Raw genomic sequence first — 16,568 nt, 5'->3', positions numbered from 1 at the left:
GTTGCCCATGTATCTGTGTGTGTGTGTGTGTATGTATGTGAGCCTGATATGTACCTGATCTAGGCAAATGTGTTTCTGTGTCACACTTGAGCACCTTATTATCTCCCTTTCCCCTGAATATCCCTCAATTCACTGCCATTTTTCCTTCCTAATACTGGCTGTGCCAATTTCTTCTGACATATGAAGTAGGAAAATACCTTCCCCCCTTTACCTGAGTAAGTGTGTAAATAAATGAGATCTATCCCAAAAGCTAATGTAATACTTCTAAAATCCACTCTGTAGTTGGCCAAATTTTAGTGCAACATATTGACCTTCTACCTTAATGTTTCAGGACATTAAATCCTCTGTGGTGTAGCTGCTGAGACAATACTAGGTCTACAGGCTCATGACTGGCATAGAACAAGTAGCTAGCTGTGCTCTTCCCAGTGAAAGAACTAGAGGCCATGATATGAAACTAGTGGAAGGCATGTACCAAAAAAATATTGGAAGGTGTGTCTTCATGTAATGTAAGATCTGTGGAACTTCTTGCTGAAGCAGGTTCTTAATGCAAGGAGCTTGCTGCTGCTTATCGTCATCCCCTGAATACTTCTTACTCACAAGAGAGGCTGGACAACTCCCTGAAAAAGAAATATTCATGAGGATTACTAAACAGAGAAACCATAGCAGGCGCAGGAAATTTCTGACCTGAAAGTGGTGACAGAGTGAGGTAGTGTTAGGAGGAACTGTTCTGTATGCTTGGCCTGCAGGTGCACTCCTGCATATCTATGTGTGGCTGCTGATGGGGACAGAGCACTGGATGGTTTTGGCCTTTCATCTGAACCAGAATGGCTATCCATCTGTTCTTATTACTGGTATCACAAAACCCAGTAAACCCAGTGAGGCCATGAAAGGACAAGTCCCTCTTTGATCAAGAATGAGTACTGTTGTATATGAGAGCAGCTGGTCTTGTCTCTTATCCATGTGTTGCTCTATCCAGGAGCCTTATACTCAGAATCTTTGCCTTTTGGTGGGATAAAAGGATCTGTCTCCATTGAATCATGTAATTGTTTAGGTTGGAAAAGACCTTTAAGATCAACTCCAACTGTTAACCTAGCACACTGCCAAGTGCACCACTAAACCATGTCCTGAAGTATGATATCTACATGTCTTTCAAATACCTCCAGGGGTGGTGACTCCATCACTTCCCTGGACAGCCTGGTCTAGTAAAGAATTTTTTAACCCTGTCAGTAAAGATTTTTTTCCTAATATTCAATCTAAACCTCCCCTGGCACAACATAAGTCTGTTTCCTCTTTTTTTATCACATGTTAACTGGGAGAAGAAACCAACCCCCACCTTGCTCCAACCTCCTCTCATGTAGTTGCAGAGAGTGATAAGGTCTCCCCTCAGCCTCCTTTTCTCCAGACTAAACAACCCCAATTCCATTAAATGCTCCTTGTGAGACTTGTTCTTCAGACCCTTCACCAGCTTTGTTGTCCTTCTTTGGACACATTCCAGCCCCTCAATGTCCTTCCTGTAGTGAGAGGCCCAGAACTGAACATCGTACTCGAGGTGCAACCTCACCAGTGCTGAGTACAGGAGGGCAATCACTTCCCTAGTGATTGGCCACAGTGCTGGCCACACTGTTTCTGATACAAACCAGGGTACCATTGGCCTTCTTGGCCACCTAGGCACACTGTTGGCTCATAGTTGACCAGCTCCCCCAGATCCTTTTCCTCTGGGCAGCTTTTCAGCCATTCTTCCCCAAGGTTGTAGCATTGCACCAGGTTGTTGTGACACAAGGTCAGGACCCGGAATTTAGCCTTGTTGAATAAAAAAAATTAGTAGGAAACTTATGATTTCCAAATTTGCAAAGGATTTTATCATCAAGACAGACAAGGGAGTAAGGAGCAAGTGAAGTGCTTTGCAAGGTAAACTGCAGACTCAAAACAGGGCTATACAGATGCCAGTTTGGAATTGGACTTGAAGTCAGTTTTATCTGGGGCTCACCCAGGTTTCAGGTTTATCTTGTTTCCTGCATTCTTACCTCTCTTGTAGTGTCTGAAGCAATCACTTCATCTTCTGTCATGGCTCCCACCTACAAAAGGTGCCATATAATGCCTGATTGGATTGGCAGAGCACTGTTTTTTGGCTAAATAGCTCTAGTATTAATAGTGAACAGATGTAAGAAAAATTAACTGAGTGGTCCTAAAATCAAGCATATAGAAAAAAAGTGCAAGCTCTCCAGAGTTTTGGTAGAGCAGTGCATTTCAAATAAGCACCCAAACACTGGGGAATTCCAATCGAAATGATAACTGCCTTGAGGCAGAGTAGCTGGTGGCTCCCCTGACATCATCTCCCTTATTGGAAATGTTTACTGGGGTGATCATCTGGCAGGAGATGTTCAGTGCTTTCTGGGATCTAGCCCTGGATTTGAAGATCTCAGAGGTGTAGCTGCTAGGGTGAAATTTCCTGGGCTGGGACAAGTCTCAGTGCCGGAGATATCAGGAGGATCCTAAACCAGGCAGTTTGACTGTGAAATTTATGTAGGATGGAAACATAGAAATTAAAGAAAAAAGAAAACCAGGAAAGAAAATTCAGCAGAACACTAGCATTTTTCAATGGATTCAGAGCTTGTTTGGCTTTTTGAAGGAAGGTCTTATTTTAACCAAACCATTTGCCATCTGTTCATGAACTGAACTGGGTGTCATTTATGAAAATGTCTTGGTCAAATCCAAAGCACTAGTGACCACCAGCAATCTCTATGAAATAAGGAACTGCTTTATCATCAGAAGGATTGAAATCTGACACTGCCACTATGCTTTAAGTAAAAGATTAAACAGCACACATTAAAAATGCAGTTATGTGATTCATCAACACTTCTTAGACCGCTAAAGGCCCTTGGACCCTGGCTTTATTCACCTCATATAACACCTGGTTCCCACAATCACTGGATTATGGATTATTATCCATGAGCAGAAGCTGACTGCCAAGAATCTAAAGCTTTCTAATTAGAATGAAAAATCTACTTTAAAATTATTACATATTTTATCATACAGAGTATTTACTAAAGCAGATGCTACAACATGATGGAAATGAAAGTATAAAACTAATTATTATAACAGATAAGCTGAAGGCATATTAACTCTGTTAGTCCTTCAACAGATGCAGTATGAGCTGCTGTTTCTGGTGTGCTCATGTTTGCTATTCCTTAGGATTAGGGGAAGAACAACCTGATCATGTCTTGGATAAACATTAAAAATAAAAAAGGAGTTCTGTGCAGTTCCTGGGACTGGCTATGGTGATATAATGCAAATTGTAGTTATGCGTAGAAGTTTTAAGAAAGACAAATTTGAGGTTTTATTAGTGTTCCTTTGATATTTCATGGTCTTTTTTTTTTTTTTAAAAAAAAGGTTATGTTTTTCCTTATCCATCAAAACCAGTTCTATAACCTGCAAATTTAGTTTTTTACCCCAAGATGTTACACTCTCAAAAAGCCTGTTACAATCCTTTTTTCCTGTTGAAGATCTACCAGTTTATATTCTAATCACATGATTAAGGTATGAAGACCTGTTACAAAATTAACTGTGCATTAAATACTAAAAGAGCTTTGCTGACTGCAAGTGACTTAGAAAAAAGACAGTATTCTGAAGTATTAATTTAAGGAGACTTTTCTTTTTATTATTTGTTAAAATTAACAAGGAGACAGAAATACCAATTTCAGGGAACTCTTAGGAGACCAGCCAGTTTACCTACTCTGACATGAGCCAAAAACTACCTTTTTTGTTTCCAGCCTGCTAGTTACTGTGTGGCCACCCAGTCTGGAAAAGTTCAGGGAAAAGTTCCAGCTGTTAGAGGTGGGAGTCAGAAACAATCTTGCAGTTATATTTGAGACTTTCCTCGTTCTATGTGTTTTTTCAAAGAATAAATTTACCCAATAATAATTGGGTAAATGCTCTGAACCCTACCGCCATAGATCTGTATTACTCTGCAGTACAACGAGATGTACTTGACTCTGAGGGGGCTGGACAGAAATCACTAGTAGGAATGAGACAACAAACTTCTCTAAGTTGTTAAAGAAAAAAATTATGCAAAATCATGACTGTGACCTCTGGTTGTTGGCTCAATCAGCAGCTACAGGCAGTTCTTAAACCTGTTGTTCATCATCAGGGGGAAATGTATTTGGTGACCTTAATCTGCCTTCACTCAGTCAGATGAGCCAAAAGTCAAACTCCTGGGCTCTTTGATTCCTCTTATGCCTTGTTCCAGTTCTTGAATTCCTCTCTTCTCCTTCCCCTCCCTTCTTATTCCCCTCTTTCTCTCAATCTTGTGCCTTCCTGAGAGACGTTCCACAGGTATCATCTCCCATTGACCTCTGCCAGCTCAACTCTGGCTTTAAGGATGGAGGACATAAAACTTCTGCTTAGATGCTTTGACCAGTATCACTGGACCAAGAGCCTTTCCTCTCTATGCCTTTCCAGATAATCTATGCAGCACAGGCCTGGCTGCACCAGAAAACATCCATATCCATGCTCTTCTACCACGGGTCCAGCTTACCAAAGCTTATCCAGCATGCTCATCCCCTTTTTTGAAATTATTTTTCTTTATATATTTAAGAGGAAGAATGCTGAGAAATTATTCTTCCCTGTCTCCTGCAGACTCTTCAGCACATAGGGAGCAACTAGAGCTTCCTAGTTCTAGTTAGGGATTTTCAGCATATATGTGCATGTTTCTAATATTCCTATTACTTGAACACGTGAGCATTCATCGAGATGCCAGGCAAGAGGAGATCTGAGAGTGAACTGAGTGCTTTAACTGTTAGCCACTTGCTCCATATCGAGTGAGTGTTCCACATTGCCCAGCGCTCAATTATGCACTGATTTAGATCCCAAAGGCAAGGGAATCCTGGCTGACAGCAACAGACCCGGCTTGCCATCAGGTTGCAGATGGAAGCATCCAGCAGGACTGGTCCTTTCTGCTTTAGAGTTGATGTGTAGAACTCCTTCTGCTTATCGCACCTGAATAAGAAATACTCAGAGGCTGTGGTAATAGGAGCTATACACAGAGTGGACAGCAATGTCTTAGGGCCAGATTCTGCCACCCTTTCTATTAGTCATTCTGTTGCCTGTGAATAGTGACATTAAAACCAAGAGGAACAAGAAACTACACTTGAGAGGCAGAGTTATGTTGAGGACTTGGACATTATCCTTTTGGGGTCTAACAGATATTTTTGAGGTATGTAAGTAGCCTTCTCATGCCGTGTCCAATAAGCACAGCGCTGCATTTCCTCCCTCTCTCCAGGTTTTTGATGTACATGGATCAGCTGGCTGGGCATTTCCTAACTTGCAGGCTAACTTGCAAAGCTGGCCAGGTGAAACAGTGTACCCAAGGATTTTAGTTTGCTATAGGGTAGCAGAATATTTCCCACATCTCATAAATACCTATAACTATGATAAAGCGGTGTGTGAAAGCAGTGGGACTGAAGCAGCATCCACTCACAGTCACAGGACCAGGTTTGCACTGGCATACAGTGGGTTACAGAATTTGACTGGGGTTGTGTAAAGGCCAAGATATGTATATGTTTCCTGCTTCAGGTAATAATGTGCTAAGTCACTACTTTATGCACAGAGCTATGGAAACCTTTTTTTATGTTTTTCCCTCCCTCCCTCCTCTTTCCGTTCTGTGATCCAGACACCACTAACTGTATGGAGTTGATGACTGGCAGACTTTCCAAATGTGGTAAGAACTTCCTTCCCTTCTGCCTTTTCTCCTTCCCCAGCCCCTGCTGAGCAACATAATAATGCGCCGTCCCGTCCCTTCCACCTGTTCCCCTTCCCTATCCCTGCTCTCTCACGCTCTTTTAAAGACTACCCACCGAGTAACAGCCCACTATGTCTTTCACTTACCTAGTGGACACAAGCACATACCCCTTACTCTGTTCCTCCCCATCCATGCACAGATGCACAGGCTCTGCCACAGCTTTCCCCTTCATAGCACAAGTGTGTGGTGTTGCACTTGAGATTCCCTCCCTCACTGTTACCCAGGCCAGTGGTTTTCTTTCCTGTTGGTTTTTTTTCCCTCTTTTGTTTACTTGCTGCCTTTGATTCATGATTCTTCAGTCCCTTTTCTGCAGTGAAGCTGAATGCTCCCCTGCTAGCTGCTGTCTCCCTTGGTTTTCTCCTATTGATTGCAACAGGATTGTTAAGTTATTTATTCCCTTTTGCATCCACTCCCTTCTTCCCCAGATGTTCTTGGGATAAGAACTGTTTAAATCTTCCATAAGACATACTGCATATTATGTCAGACACTTAGCTAATGTCAACTGTCATAGTTCCACTCTGGTCTTGGGGAAGGATGTTGCCTCTCTAGCTGGAGAAGTAGTGAACCTACTAGAGATTCAGAATTTTGCTAGGAGTGAGAATAAAGAGAGTTTCCTGCAAAACTTGCAGCTCAGTTAGCTTGAGGTTCCATGAATTTTGTTTAACTTGTCCCTTGCCTTCCCTCTCCTCTATGCACACATGGACTGTATTCTTCCTTTTGCTACCTGTGCCCACACTGAGTCCTCCAAATACAATAGTGAAAATATCCAAATCCTAGAAGAGATATTTTTCACTTACTACTTTTATCTTATATAGAAAGGTTCTGTACAAGAGAACTCTGTTCTCTATAGATTTCCATTCTGGTATCTAGGTTGAATTCAGATATCTATGTGAAAGGGAATACAAGCTGTTGAGGAATTTATCACTGATCAGCTAGTACTGCTCCCCAGCTGGACCTGGGACTTCTGTGTCATTTCTTGGTAAACTGAGGAAGTTGTTCTGAAGTTGCTGTGTAATCTGTAACAACAGAAAGTTGTCGCTGTGGAAATAATACTAGGTTTATATGTGTGTGACTGAGGCAGAATTTAGTCCATTTCTTGTGTTTCAGAAGTTCTCTCTAACTTAACTTGCAACTTTGCTGGTGGGAGATGTTCCTCTACCCTTAAAACAAGCTCGTTTGATTTCTTATTGGAGTTTTATGAGCTACGCTATTTCTCATCTCTTCTTGAAGACTCATTTAAGTTTTAGGCAGACCTCCAGCTTCTTGAAGGCATCAGACAACAAATCCCTCTTCTCCCTCAAGCCTTTTTTTCTTGCCTGGATCTGGCATTCTCATAATTCAAAAATATTGAAATGCTGAATCTACTGGTTGCCTCAAAGTTAATGGAGCTACATGGATAACCAGCCAGTACTCTGCATTCTGTAGAAATAGAGAGAGCAGGCCCTGCCACAGTGTCAGCATTAATCCAACAAGGAACAAAGAAGACAAGGTAAAGGCCAGCAGGGAAACTATTTTTGTCAGTTACTGCACAGACAGAGCACAAATATACATCCAGAGAAGAGAAAGGATGGGTTACAGGGGTTTCATGGAGCTGCTTCCTTTAAATCATATTCCTGTTGGTGGGCTCACACACAACATAAACAGTAGTGACTGCACCATGCAAAATTCCACCCTCCGAGGTGAGTGAAGAGCTCTTTTGTGTGCAGGAGAGTTCGCTCACAGTTTAGACAGGGGAGCAAAAGGGAATGATGCCAGCTTTTAGCATATTATTGGCAAGCTGTCCTCTGAGACTTTGAGGACAGGGAACCAACCCTCTGTGAAGTTGACACACATTTATCTACTAACAAAGGGTAAGAAAAGCTATGCTATGTGATTTTTTTTTTACCTCGTAATTGTTCTATATTCTGAGAGTGAGCACAGGGTGTAATTTTTGCCAAAGAGTTAACAATGGAGCAGGAAGAGCTAATCAGATGCTTTTTGCCTGCGTGAGTCATGTGAAAACTCTGGTGGGAATATCTTTTCACCCACTAGAAACCATTGAACGTTGTAATTAACAGCAAGGCAAATTTATTTAGTCCTTTAAATATAATCTCATGTTCTGCTAGTAGTTGTCATAAATCTTAGTGATTTTGCATACAGCCATTGGCATTGAAAAAGAAGTTTATGTTGAAGAGCAGAAGTATGTTATAGGAGCTGCTCAAATCCAAATGACAACAGTTTCTTTATCAACTCTACCAAGACCACTGCCAACTCTTAGTAGTTAACAATAGAAGAAAATAATTTGAACTTGAAATGCACATTGGGGTGCAATATTTTGTTTATGTTCCCACTCATTTCAGCAGGGGAATGGGCATTTTTCATTTTTCATGTCAGACTAAACTGGTTTCCATTAAGTTTTTCATATCTGTTCCTAAGATTAAATTTACCTTGTAGAAATTAAAACCTTTATATCTAAAATGCAGCTGTAATCTGAAAACTGCCCATAGGAGGAATACCTTCTGACTTCCCCAATCTATTTATACCTTTTCTACATATAAAGCCAAATCAGTTTAGTGACAAATAAGCTTTACCACTTCATGATAAAACTGCCGTTAAGCCTTGTAAGATCAACACAGCTGTAAAAGACTGAGCTGGATTGTTTCTTTTGAGGCAGGATTGAGAGAACTGTTTACTAACATCTAATCTGGTATTTATGTCATTCTCACTGAAGAATAAATGATATAATTGACAATGAGGTTCTAATAGGTTCTGCAGAGCCTTTACATTAAAAATAAAAATCAAGATGATACACAAACTGGAAAGCCACCCAGCTTCAACCACAAAGCTGGGAATTAGGAAGCATCACTAGAAAGCAAGCTGATTGAGCATATTGGATCTGGAGCCATTTTTTTACACCACACAGAAGCCCGCAGTACAATTTCAGTAATCCTTGTTCAGAAAAGAATGTCTTTACAAACCTGAATGACTTTAAGTAATCTGTGGCACTTCCATGGAACTGAGTCATCACTCAGTAAGAGAAAGAAAAGATTAGTATGTGTAACAAGTACAGCTCCCATCAAATCATGCTATTGTGTTAGGCAGACATTTCTGCAAAGTCTTAGACCATAACCCTGTGACAACAGGCTGGCCAGAAGACCTTGTGTTTATTCTTAAACATCCTGTGTTGCCACATACAATCCAAACCTTGATTCCTGGCACTGGAGTTAAACAAAAAGCTTTATGTATCCTTCTGAGTTCCAGTGGCTGTCTCCAAAATTAAAGGAGAAGCCCAACAAATCCATTTCATATCTTTCATATCTTTCCAATGTATCTCAGTAAATATCTCACTGCTTCCAGTGTTTAGGACTGGACATAGCCTCCTATCCAGAGCCATCTAGCCTTGTCCCCTGTGGTCAGTCATTCTCTGGGCAAAGAGAGCAATTGCATTGCAATAAAGATTTCTCTTCATAGGTCCTTGCAATCACAGTTTGATTCAGACACATGCAAGCCCATGTCAATAGCACCCTGAGCTACTCGAGAATTTAGGAGACATTTTGTAGTTTAAGACAGATTACATATCATCAGGTTTGCAACTGTAGCATGTAGCCTTGCAAGTGCTTATTTAGAGACTGTTGGTGTTACTAGCAGCAGCAAATATCTGGATTCAGTGCTCTTGGAAGTGATCCTGATCCATATTTGCATTAATTAGAGTAATCCTTCATCTCATGAAGTAGGTATTTGATGGAAGAGGAGATTGGTGATTTGCATTAATAAAGTCATAACTGATGGCACTGATGCTGAAACCTGCAGAAAAACAACATGTGCTGCCCTCCCAGCCGAAAGGTTCTTGGCACCACTGGGAGGCAGTAAGAACCATAGGTTTTGAATTGGCATTTCTGAAAAATATGCTGCCTGCTGGTCTTTCTGAGCATGGCTGATTCTTCAGTCAAAATTGTGACTCAAAGGAGAGAGATAAAAGGAAATCATAGAATCAGGATCATCAAGGTTGGAAAAAACCTTCAAGATCATCAAGTCCAACCGTCTACCCTACAACCCCTAACCACTAAACCATCTTCCAAAACATCAAGTTTGCCCGTTTTTTTTAACACCTCCGGGGACAGTGCTTCCATCACCTCCCTGGGCAGCCTGTTCCAATGCCTCACCACTCTTTCTCTGAAGAATTTTTTCCTAATATCCCATCTGAACGTCCCTTGGTGCAGCTTGACCCCATTTTTTCCTGTCCTATTGCTGGTCACAAGGGAGAAGTGGCCAATACCCGCCTTGCTACAACCTCCTTTCAGGTAGTTGTAGAGAGCAGTGAGGTCTCCCCTCAGCTTCCTCTTCTCCAGGCTGAACAGCCCCACCCCCCTCAGCCTCTCCTCATAAGACCCGTTCTCCAGACCCCTAATCAGCCTAGTTGCCTTTCTCTGCACCCTCTCCAGCACCTCAGTGTCCTTCCTATACTGCAGTGCCCAGAACTGCACACAGTGCTTGAGATGCAGCCTTACCAAAGCCAAGTACAGGGGTATGACCACCTCCCTGGTCCTGCTGGTCACACTGTTCCTGATGCAGGATGCCAGTGGCCTTCTTGGCCACCTGGGCACACTGCTGGCTTATGTTGAGCTGTCAGTCCATCAGCAGCCCCAGCTCCTTTTCTGCTGGGCAGCTCTTCAGCCACTCCTCCCCAAGCCTGCAGCATTGCCTGGGGTTGTTGTGGCCAAAGTGACATTTGGCCTGATTGAACCTCATTACAAATGGCCTTGGCTCATCAATACAGCCTGTCCAGATTCCTCTGCAGAGCCTCCCTAACCCCAAACAGATTGACACTCTCACCCATTTTAGTGTTATCTGCAAGATCCACCTGAAAGATCACATATTCATTCATAATTGGTGGATCACGGTAAGATAAGTCAGATTTTTCAGAGTTCAGACCACATTTTTGTTATGGTTGCCCGTTCTACTAGTATGCTTTGCTGTCCAAAAGGATGGCTGACTCCCCCTACACTGATCTCTTCATTCTAGTGTTGAGGACACTTTTTTTTTCCAATTCATGACTCATGCTTTTGTACTGTAGAAGGAGGTAGCAACAAAAATGGCAACATGGCACTAAAGATTAATTCAGATGTATTAAATATTTGGTACTTGTCTGATCCTGTTTTGACACCTATGACTAGATTTTTACTGTCGAATACAAGATCTTTCCCTCTTTCTCTGTGATAATATCTAGTGCAGGTAACACAGACATCTCTCTCTTAATTAAGATCACAGAACTTTATTTATGGCAGGCAGTACTTCAGGAATGTTTGCTTGCAGTATTAAGCTAAATTTGAGATGGACTCTGCAGAATATTAAATTATATTTTTAAGGGATTGATTCAGAGGAAATGAGGAGGCAACATTTCACCAGCGTACACAGGTTTCTCTCCTTAGTAACAGGTCAGAGAACTTAAAACCCTTAAGATCATACTTGAACATCCATCTGGCAGGAAAGGACAAAATCATATTATTAACTGCCAAAACCTTTCTTCTGACATTTTTATAGAAAATTGGAATGAAGCAGCAGAAGTCTCTAAGAGAATGTGGAGCAGCAATACTATCATCTGCTGTGGCTTTATGAATGTGGGTCAACAGCTTCTCATCTCAGCACACACTTGTGCAGGCAGATCTTCATAAAAGGACAGGCAAAGAATTCTGAGGCTGGTCCTTTACCAGAAATTTGCTGGAACAGCATGACTCCACAACAGAATCTGTCATCTCTTCATTCCACCACTATCCTTGCCTGCTCTTTCAGTGCCACCAGCTGTCCAAACAAATGCATGATGCCCTTTTTTCCTGTCATCATGTCTCTTCTTTTTTAATGTTGTGTGTTGGTGCTGGATTGGCCAGTAATGGACACTTGCTTTCTAATCAATTACTTAGCTCTGCAGAAGGCAGCAGCAAGGAAATACACCTCATTTATTTGGGTCTTTGGTGCCTTTGTTCACCATTCTCTACTCATTACCCAGTAGCTACGTGTCTCGTTTACATTGTCTGTGACCAGAGAGGCTGTCATCTCAGCTTCACTGTGTATGCCAGAGAGGCTGTCATCTCAGCTTCACTGTGTGAGTACAAGAGGGAGAGAAAATGTGCAAGATAGAGGCAGAATGGCCATCTAGATGCATCTTTCTAGTCACACGTAACAGGCCACTCTCCTGGAGAGGAAACAGGATGTTTTCGGGGAGTAAGAACAAGGGTCGGTTACAGAGCTTTTACATGTCAAGTTGGTTGTTCAGATCTACCCAGGTGCATAGCAATTGAAAGTTCCCACCTTCTGCTGGTAGCACAGACACCTGTGCTCACAGTTGTGATAATCTGAGTAATTCCTACCATCAGTCTCTTCCTGCAAACACTGTTTTCAGTTGGCTTTTTTACTGACAGAGTCTGTGGACTCTGGAAAATAAACTGTGGTTACCTTTGGAAGTCACTTTATGCAGTTGCAGTTCAGGTATCTGTAAAGAAACTGGAGTTGTTTTATGGACACCCTGTCTGCATTTTCTAGTCCTAAATTCAAATGAAACCAAAACAACTGTTCCATTAGGTAACTAACTGGGGAAAAAAAGTTGATGGGAAAATGTGTTGTGCCAATTCATAAATCCAGTAAAAACCTCATCCATGTCTCTTGAAATGCTGTCCTGACTTCCTGTGTTTTTAGACAAGTACCCACCTGGGGACTTCTGCAATTTCTGCAGCTCATTTCAAATGGCCTAGGATGGGTCTGTAGACCAGGAGGAAGTTCTGTGTGATGCCCTCCAGCAAGACATTGCACTAGCCTTTCTGTCACCCTTATCCAGTCTAGAGGCAAGCCTCATACATCTAACCATTAAAGGAGGAAAAAAATAAATTTGTAGCCTCCTTGAGTAGTCAGTGAGCTTGTTGAGGCATCTCTCTGAATTGTATTTGTACAATGCCTAGGCTAGGAGTTCTAGTTTGGAGGAAGACCCCAACATGATACTACAACTAAACAAAGAGGAAGAGGCCACTTCTATCTTTCTGACATCCCTTGCACTGTATGTACTCTTGGAGCAGGTTCTATATTTTAAGTCTTCTGCTTTCAAAGGCAGAAGGGACTGTGGCAACAGAAACACAGCAAACAGGCAAAAAAAAACAACTAAAAAAAATCCTAGTCTTAACAAAAAGGGCTAGAACTCTGTCAGAATAGCAAATTCTTTTCAAAATTAATGGATTGTCACTCATCAAGAGAGTGTTTCAAAGCTTTGTGTGAGTTGGATTTTTGTTACATGAATCAATGAAGACACAGCTGCTGTTGAAATACAGAGCAAGGCAAGGATGAAAAAGACAAGGAGTAAAGAAAGAGGAATGAGTATAGGAAGAAAATTTTATTTGGAGAGGCAGGCAGAAGTCAGAAGGGATGCAAAAGCAAGAAGGGAAGGCATGTATGAAGTCAGGTTGAAAAAGGGTGTGTCTGTTTCCAGTAGAGACCTATCTTTTCCTATTCACTTTCTCCTAAAGCCTAAGCTAAAAATGCAGAAATTCAAAATTTCTCAGGCTATATGGAAAGGAAAGGCAGAGGATAATCCCAGAGATGGCATATTTGTTTTGTGCAACTTTGTGTTCAGAACCACAAAGATTAGTACATTAAAATACATACACTTGAGACAGTTTCACAGGAGAAGTGGTGCCTCAGCATTTTCTTCCATGAAGTAAGTTAATGGGCATGTTGCTATTTGCTTTAATGAAAAGAGGACCAAGACTTTACCTGAGTGTCTTAAAATGTTACAAAACAGCAGGTTCTAATCAGTGACTGAAGCCTCCAGGCTTGTCCTGAAGCTGCTTGTTCATCACCTGTTATTTTCTGTGGAGGACTCTGAGGGCCTTTGAAAGGTTAGGGCAGAATTTTTGTAAGGTTAGATAAAGGTCTCTGCAAAGTGCATCCTCGTCTGGTGTCACTTCTGGTGCCTGGGCTGAATCACGTTGTTTTCTCTTTCCTCTCTTACCTGGGTGATCTGCTTCCACTTTGGTTCTCAAACCTGTGACACCAGTGGGGCTAGGCCAATTCGAGACAGACTTCCTAAGAACAGCAGATGAAATACTATGAGGGTTGATAAAAGCCACCTTTACCCAGCTTCCTTTACATTTCTTTGTCTCTCTCCAGCCCTGTTTCTTCCTTACTTCTTTTGTGATACTTGGGTGTGACAGTGCTTTACAGAAGCATGACCCTTCCATAAGCTTCAGTGCTTGTTTTCAAACCCATTCCCCTTCTCCATCTTGCAGCATACCGCTTCTTGGTCTAACTCAAACATCCACAAATCCATCTCCTCCTAACAGATGTAAACCTAATGCTTTGAACCTCCCCTTCTGCCTCTCTGAGCCTTCTCTTGTTTTTTTCTCACCCTTGCTACCCTTCACATCTTATTTGCTCTGTCTTGATGAACATTTGCTCTCAAATGGAAAGAAAACCTTAGTTACAGATGCATGAAACACCAGGGAAAATTTGAAGACTCAGTCAGCTAAACCTTCATCCCTGTCCATAGGAAAGCGGATGTCATCTCATTTTGGGAAATAAGAGAGGCAACATTTCTGAGGCTCCCAGATGGACTTAAGAGGTCTAAGAGCCTGTAACACATTCTAATCCATCATCACTTGCATTTTCAACTCTTGTTTTACTGGATATATAAGTCCAAAGGGAACTGAGAACTAAGAGGAACAATGCTGCCCACCATTTTCATGCTTCCAGCATAACTGACCCATGTTTATGTATCTCCAGAGAAAAACGTGAGGATTTCTTGTCTACCCAAAGACCAGTATCTAGACCAGCCCAGGAGTGGGCTAACAAGCTGTCACGTAGACAACATCAATGCATTGATTGTCTGTATTTGGTGTAGGATAAATTCTGTTTTGACTCCAGGATATTACAGCATTATTGCCTAGTATTTAATTACAACTCCAGATACTATAAAAGGCAAAGGAAATAAAGGGTTAGTGAAGTGGCCCATTTTATTTTTCAGTAGCTCTCTTTAAACATCCCTAAGGATTTCTAATGTTCCATTAAAATTTTACCTGAAAATGCTGATTGTAAGGAATCCAGTAGTGATACAGGGAAAGAAAAGCAGACTGCTAAATACTTCTGCTGCAGTAAATCTCCAGGCACTTGAAAGCCAGTAGGGCATGGGGAGGAGAAAGGGTGGATGAAACAGGGGTTGTATATTTTAATAGAACAAATAAAAATCCTGCATCATGACGCAGCAAATACAAGATATATAAATATAACTTTTAAAATGTTTTATTGCTCCATTCTTGCAAGTTGTTCTTTTGTCTATTGTCCCTGCCTACAGGAAAAAAAAAAATAAATCCCTAATTCCTGCAGAGCCCTGCTTGCTCTGTCCTCTTCTTTCCCTCTAAGCTTGTTGAATAAACTGCTCAGCTGAATAACTAGAGATACTCCCCCTGCCCTTTTCTCCCAACCGAGCAGTCTTTTCCTCTCCCGCATTTTTTTTAGTGCTCTTTCTCATTCTCTCTGCTGACTCCATTTGCTTATGAAGATGAGAGGTCCAAAGCCACATAAGAACCAGATCTGTCCACACTCCTGCATTCAAGGCTGAGTGTTTGCTTTCTTTTTTTCTTTCTTTCCATTGAAAAAGAATCTCCTAAAAACATACAGAAATTAGTCTGTGCAGATAGAAATTAGTCTGAGCAGAGCATGTGCCCACAAACCTAAGTACTTTGGGAGGTCTCTGAAATAGAAGTCACATATGTGGAGCAGATACTCCCTTTCCAAAGCATCTGAATGCATGTGGAAGTAAGCAGGTGGAGCTTATGGAGGTCTGACTCCAAACTGACCTAGAGTTTAATAGCCCTTCTCTTCTTAGCCAGAAATGGAGATACATGCTTTGCCTGGCTTTTTGGATGCATCTCTAAGGCTTCTGTCAGTTAGGGGAATTATGCCCTTCCAGAAACTAACAGCCATTTTCTTGTAGGACTGGTGTAACTGAATGCAAAGATAGAACCAGGGTCAGTAGTAAGTTAACCACAAAGCAGCCAGTAGATGAAGAAAAGGAATTAATAAGATTGAGATCATCCTTCACTGTACATGCCAGCCATTTTATTTTTATCAGTGCCTGTTAACATCAAGAGGAAAGCATAACTACCTGGTTATCACAGGGCAGGAGGAAAAATAGTAATGTAAATCAGTTTTGCAGGGCACAAATACTATATATTTCCTCTTTCTCTGTATAAAAGCAGTTGATGCCTGACTAGCACTTACCATTAGAGAATAAGAAAGTACTCAACAAGCTCTACAGGCAAGTTACCATGCCCAGAAAGTACTTGCCTGCTGTAGTAACTGCTATACTTACATTTGTAATGAAGTGAAAGGAAATATCACCAAGCCACCAACTGTGGACGAATGTCAATCTCTGCTATGAATAAACCTCTTTCCTCCTGACTGAATGTTCCCATTTCAGGGAAGAATGGCTCCACAGCACTGGAAGGCAGATACAAGGAGCTTATTTCCTCCTGAATGAAATTACTTATGTGGAATATAAATTATTTGAATTTGTTAGAACAATGGAGCAAACAGTCCCAATATTGAGAAAAGCACAATGGGGTTTTAATGATCGTGAACAGGCATCACCTCCATGGTGTGTGATAAAAAACACCTTCAATATTCATGTTCAGAGGATTTAGTGTGACCCTCCTATGTCTGATCAGGATTAATTCCTTAATCCATGAAAATTTAAAGGGACTAGAAATACCAAAAAAAAGCTATCTTTCAAGTAGTAGCTGGTCTCTTTCCC

The 16,568-nt window shown here is 41.5% G+C and overlaps 1 protein-coding gene across 3 annotated transcripts in view; it reads left to right on the top strand.

Moving 5' to 3' along the window:
• BRSK2 (BR serine/threonine kinase 2) overlaps positions 1–16,568 on the top strand; it is a 320,793-nt gene that overhangs the window by 301,812 nt on the left and 2,413 nt on the right. For 2 of the 3 annotated variants that reach the window (XM_010003893.1, XM_010003892.1), the window contains exon 19: positions 5,669–5,716. The exons of the other annotated variant lie outside the window; for it this stretch is intronic. In XM_010003893.1, coding sequence (XP_010002195.1) covers positions 5,669–5,716 — 48 coding nt within the window. The remainder of the gene's footprint in view (positions 1–5,668; positions 5,717–16,568) is intronic. 3 annotated transcript variants of the gene reach the window in all.

The sequence above is a fragment of the Chaetura pelagica genome, unplaced genomic scaffold (genome assembly GCF_000747805.2).
Source record: "Chaetura pelagica isolate M959 unplaced genomic scaffold, ChaPel_1.0 scaffold28, whole genome shotgun sequence".
NCBI lineage: Eukaryota > Metazoa > Chordata > Aves > Apodiformes > Apodidae > Chaetura > Chaetura pelagica.
This window is presented reverse-complemented; position numbering and strand designations above follow the sequence as displayed.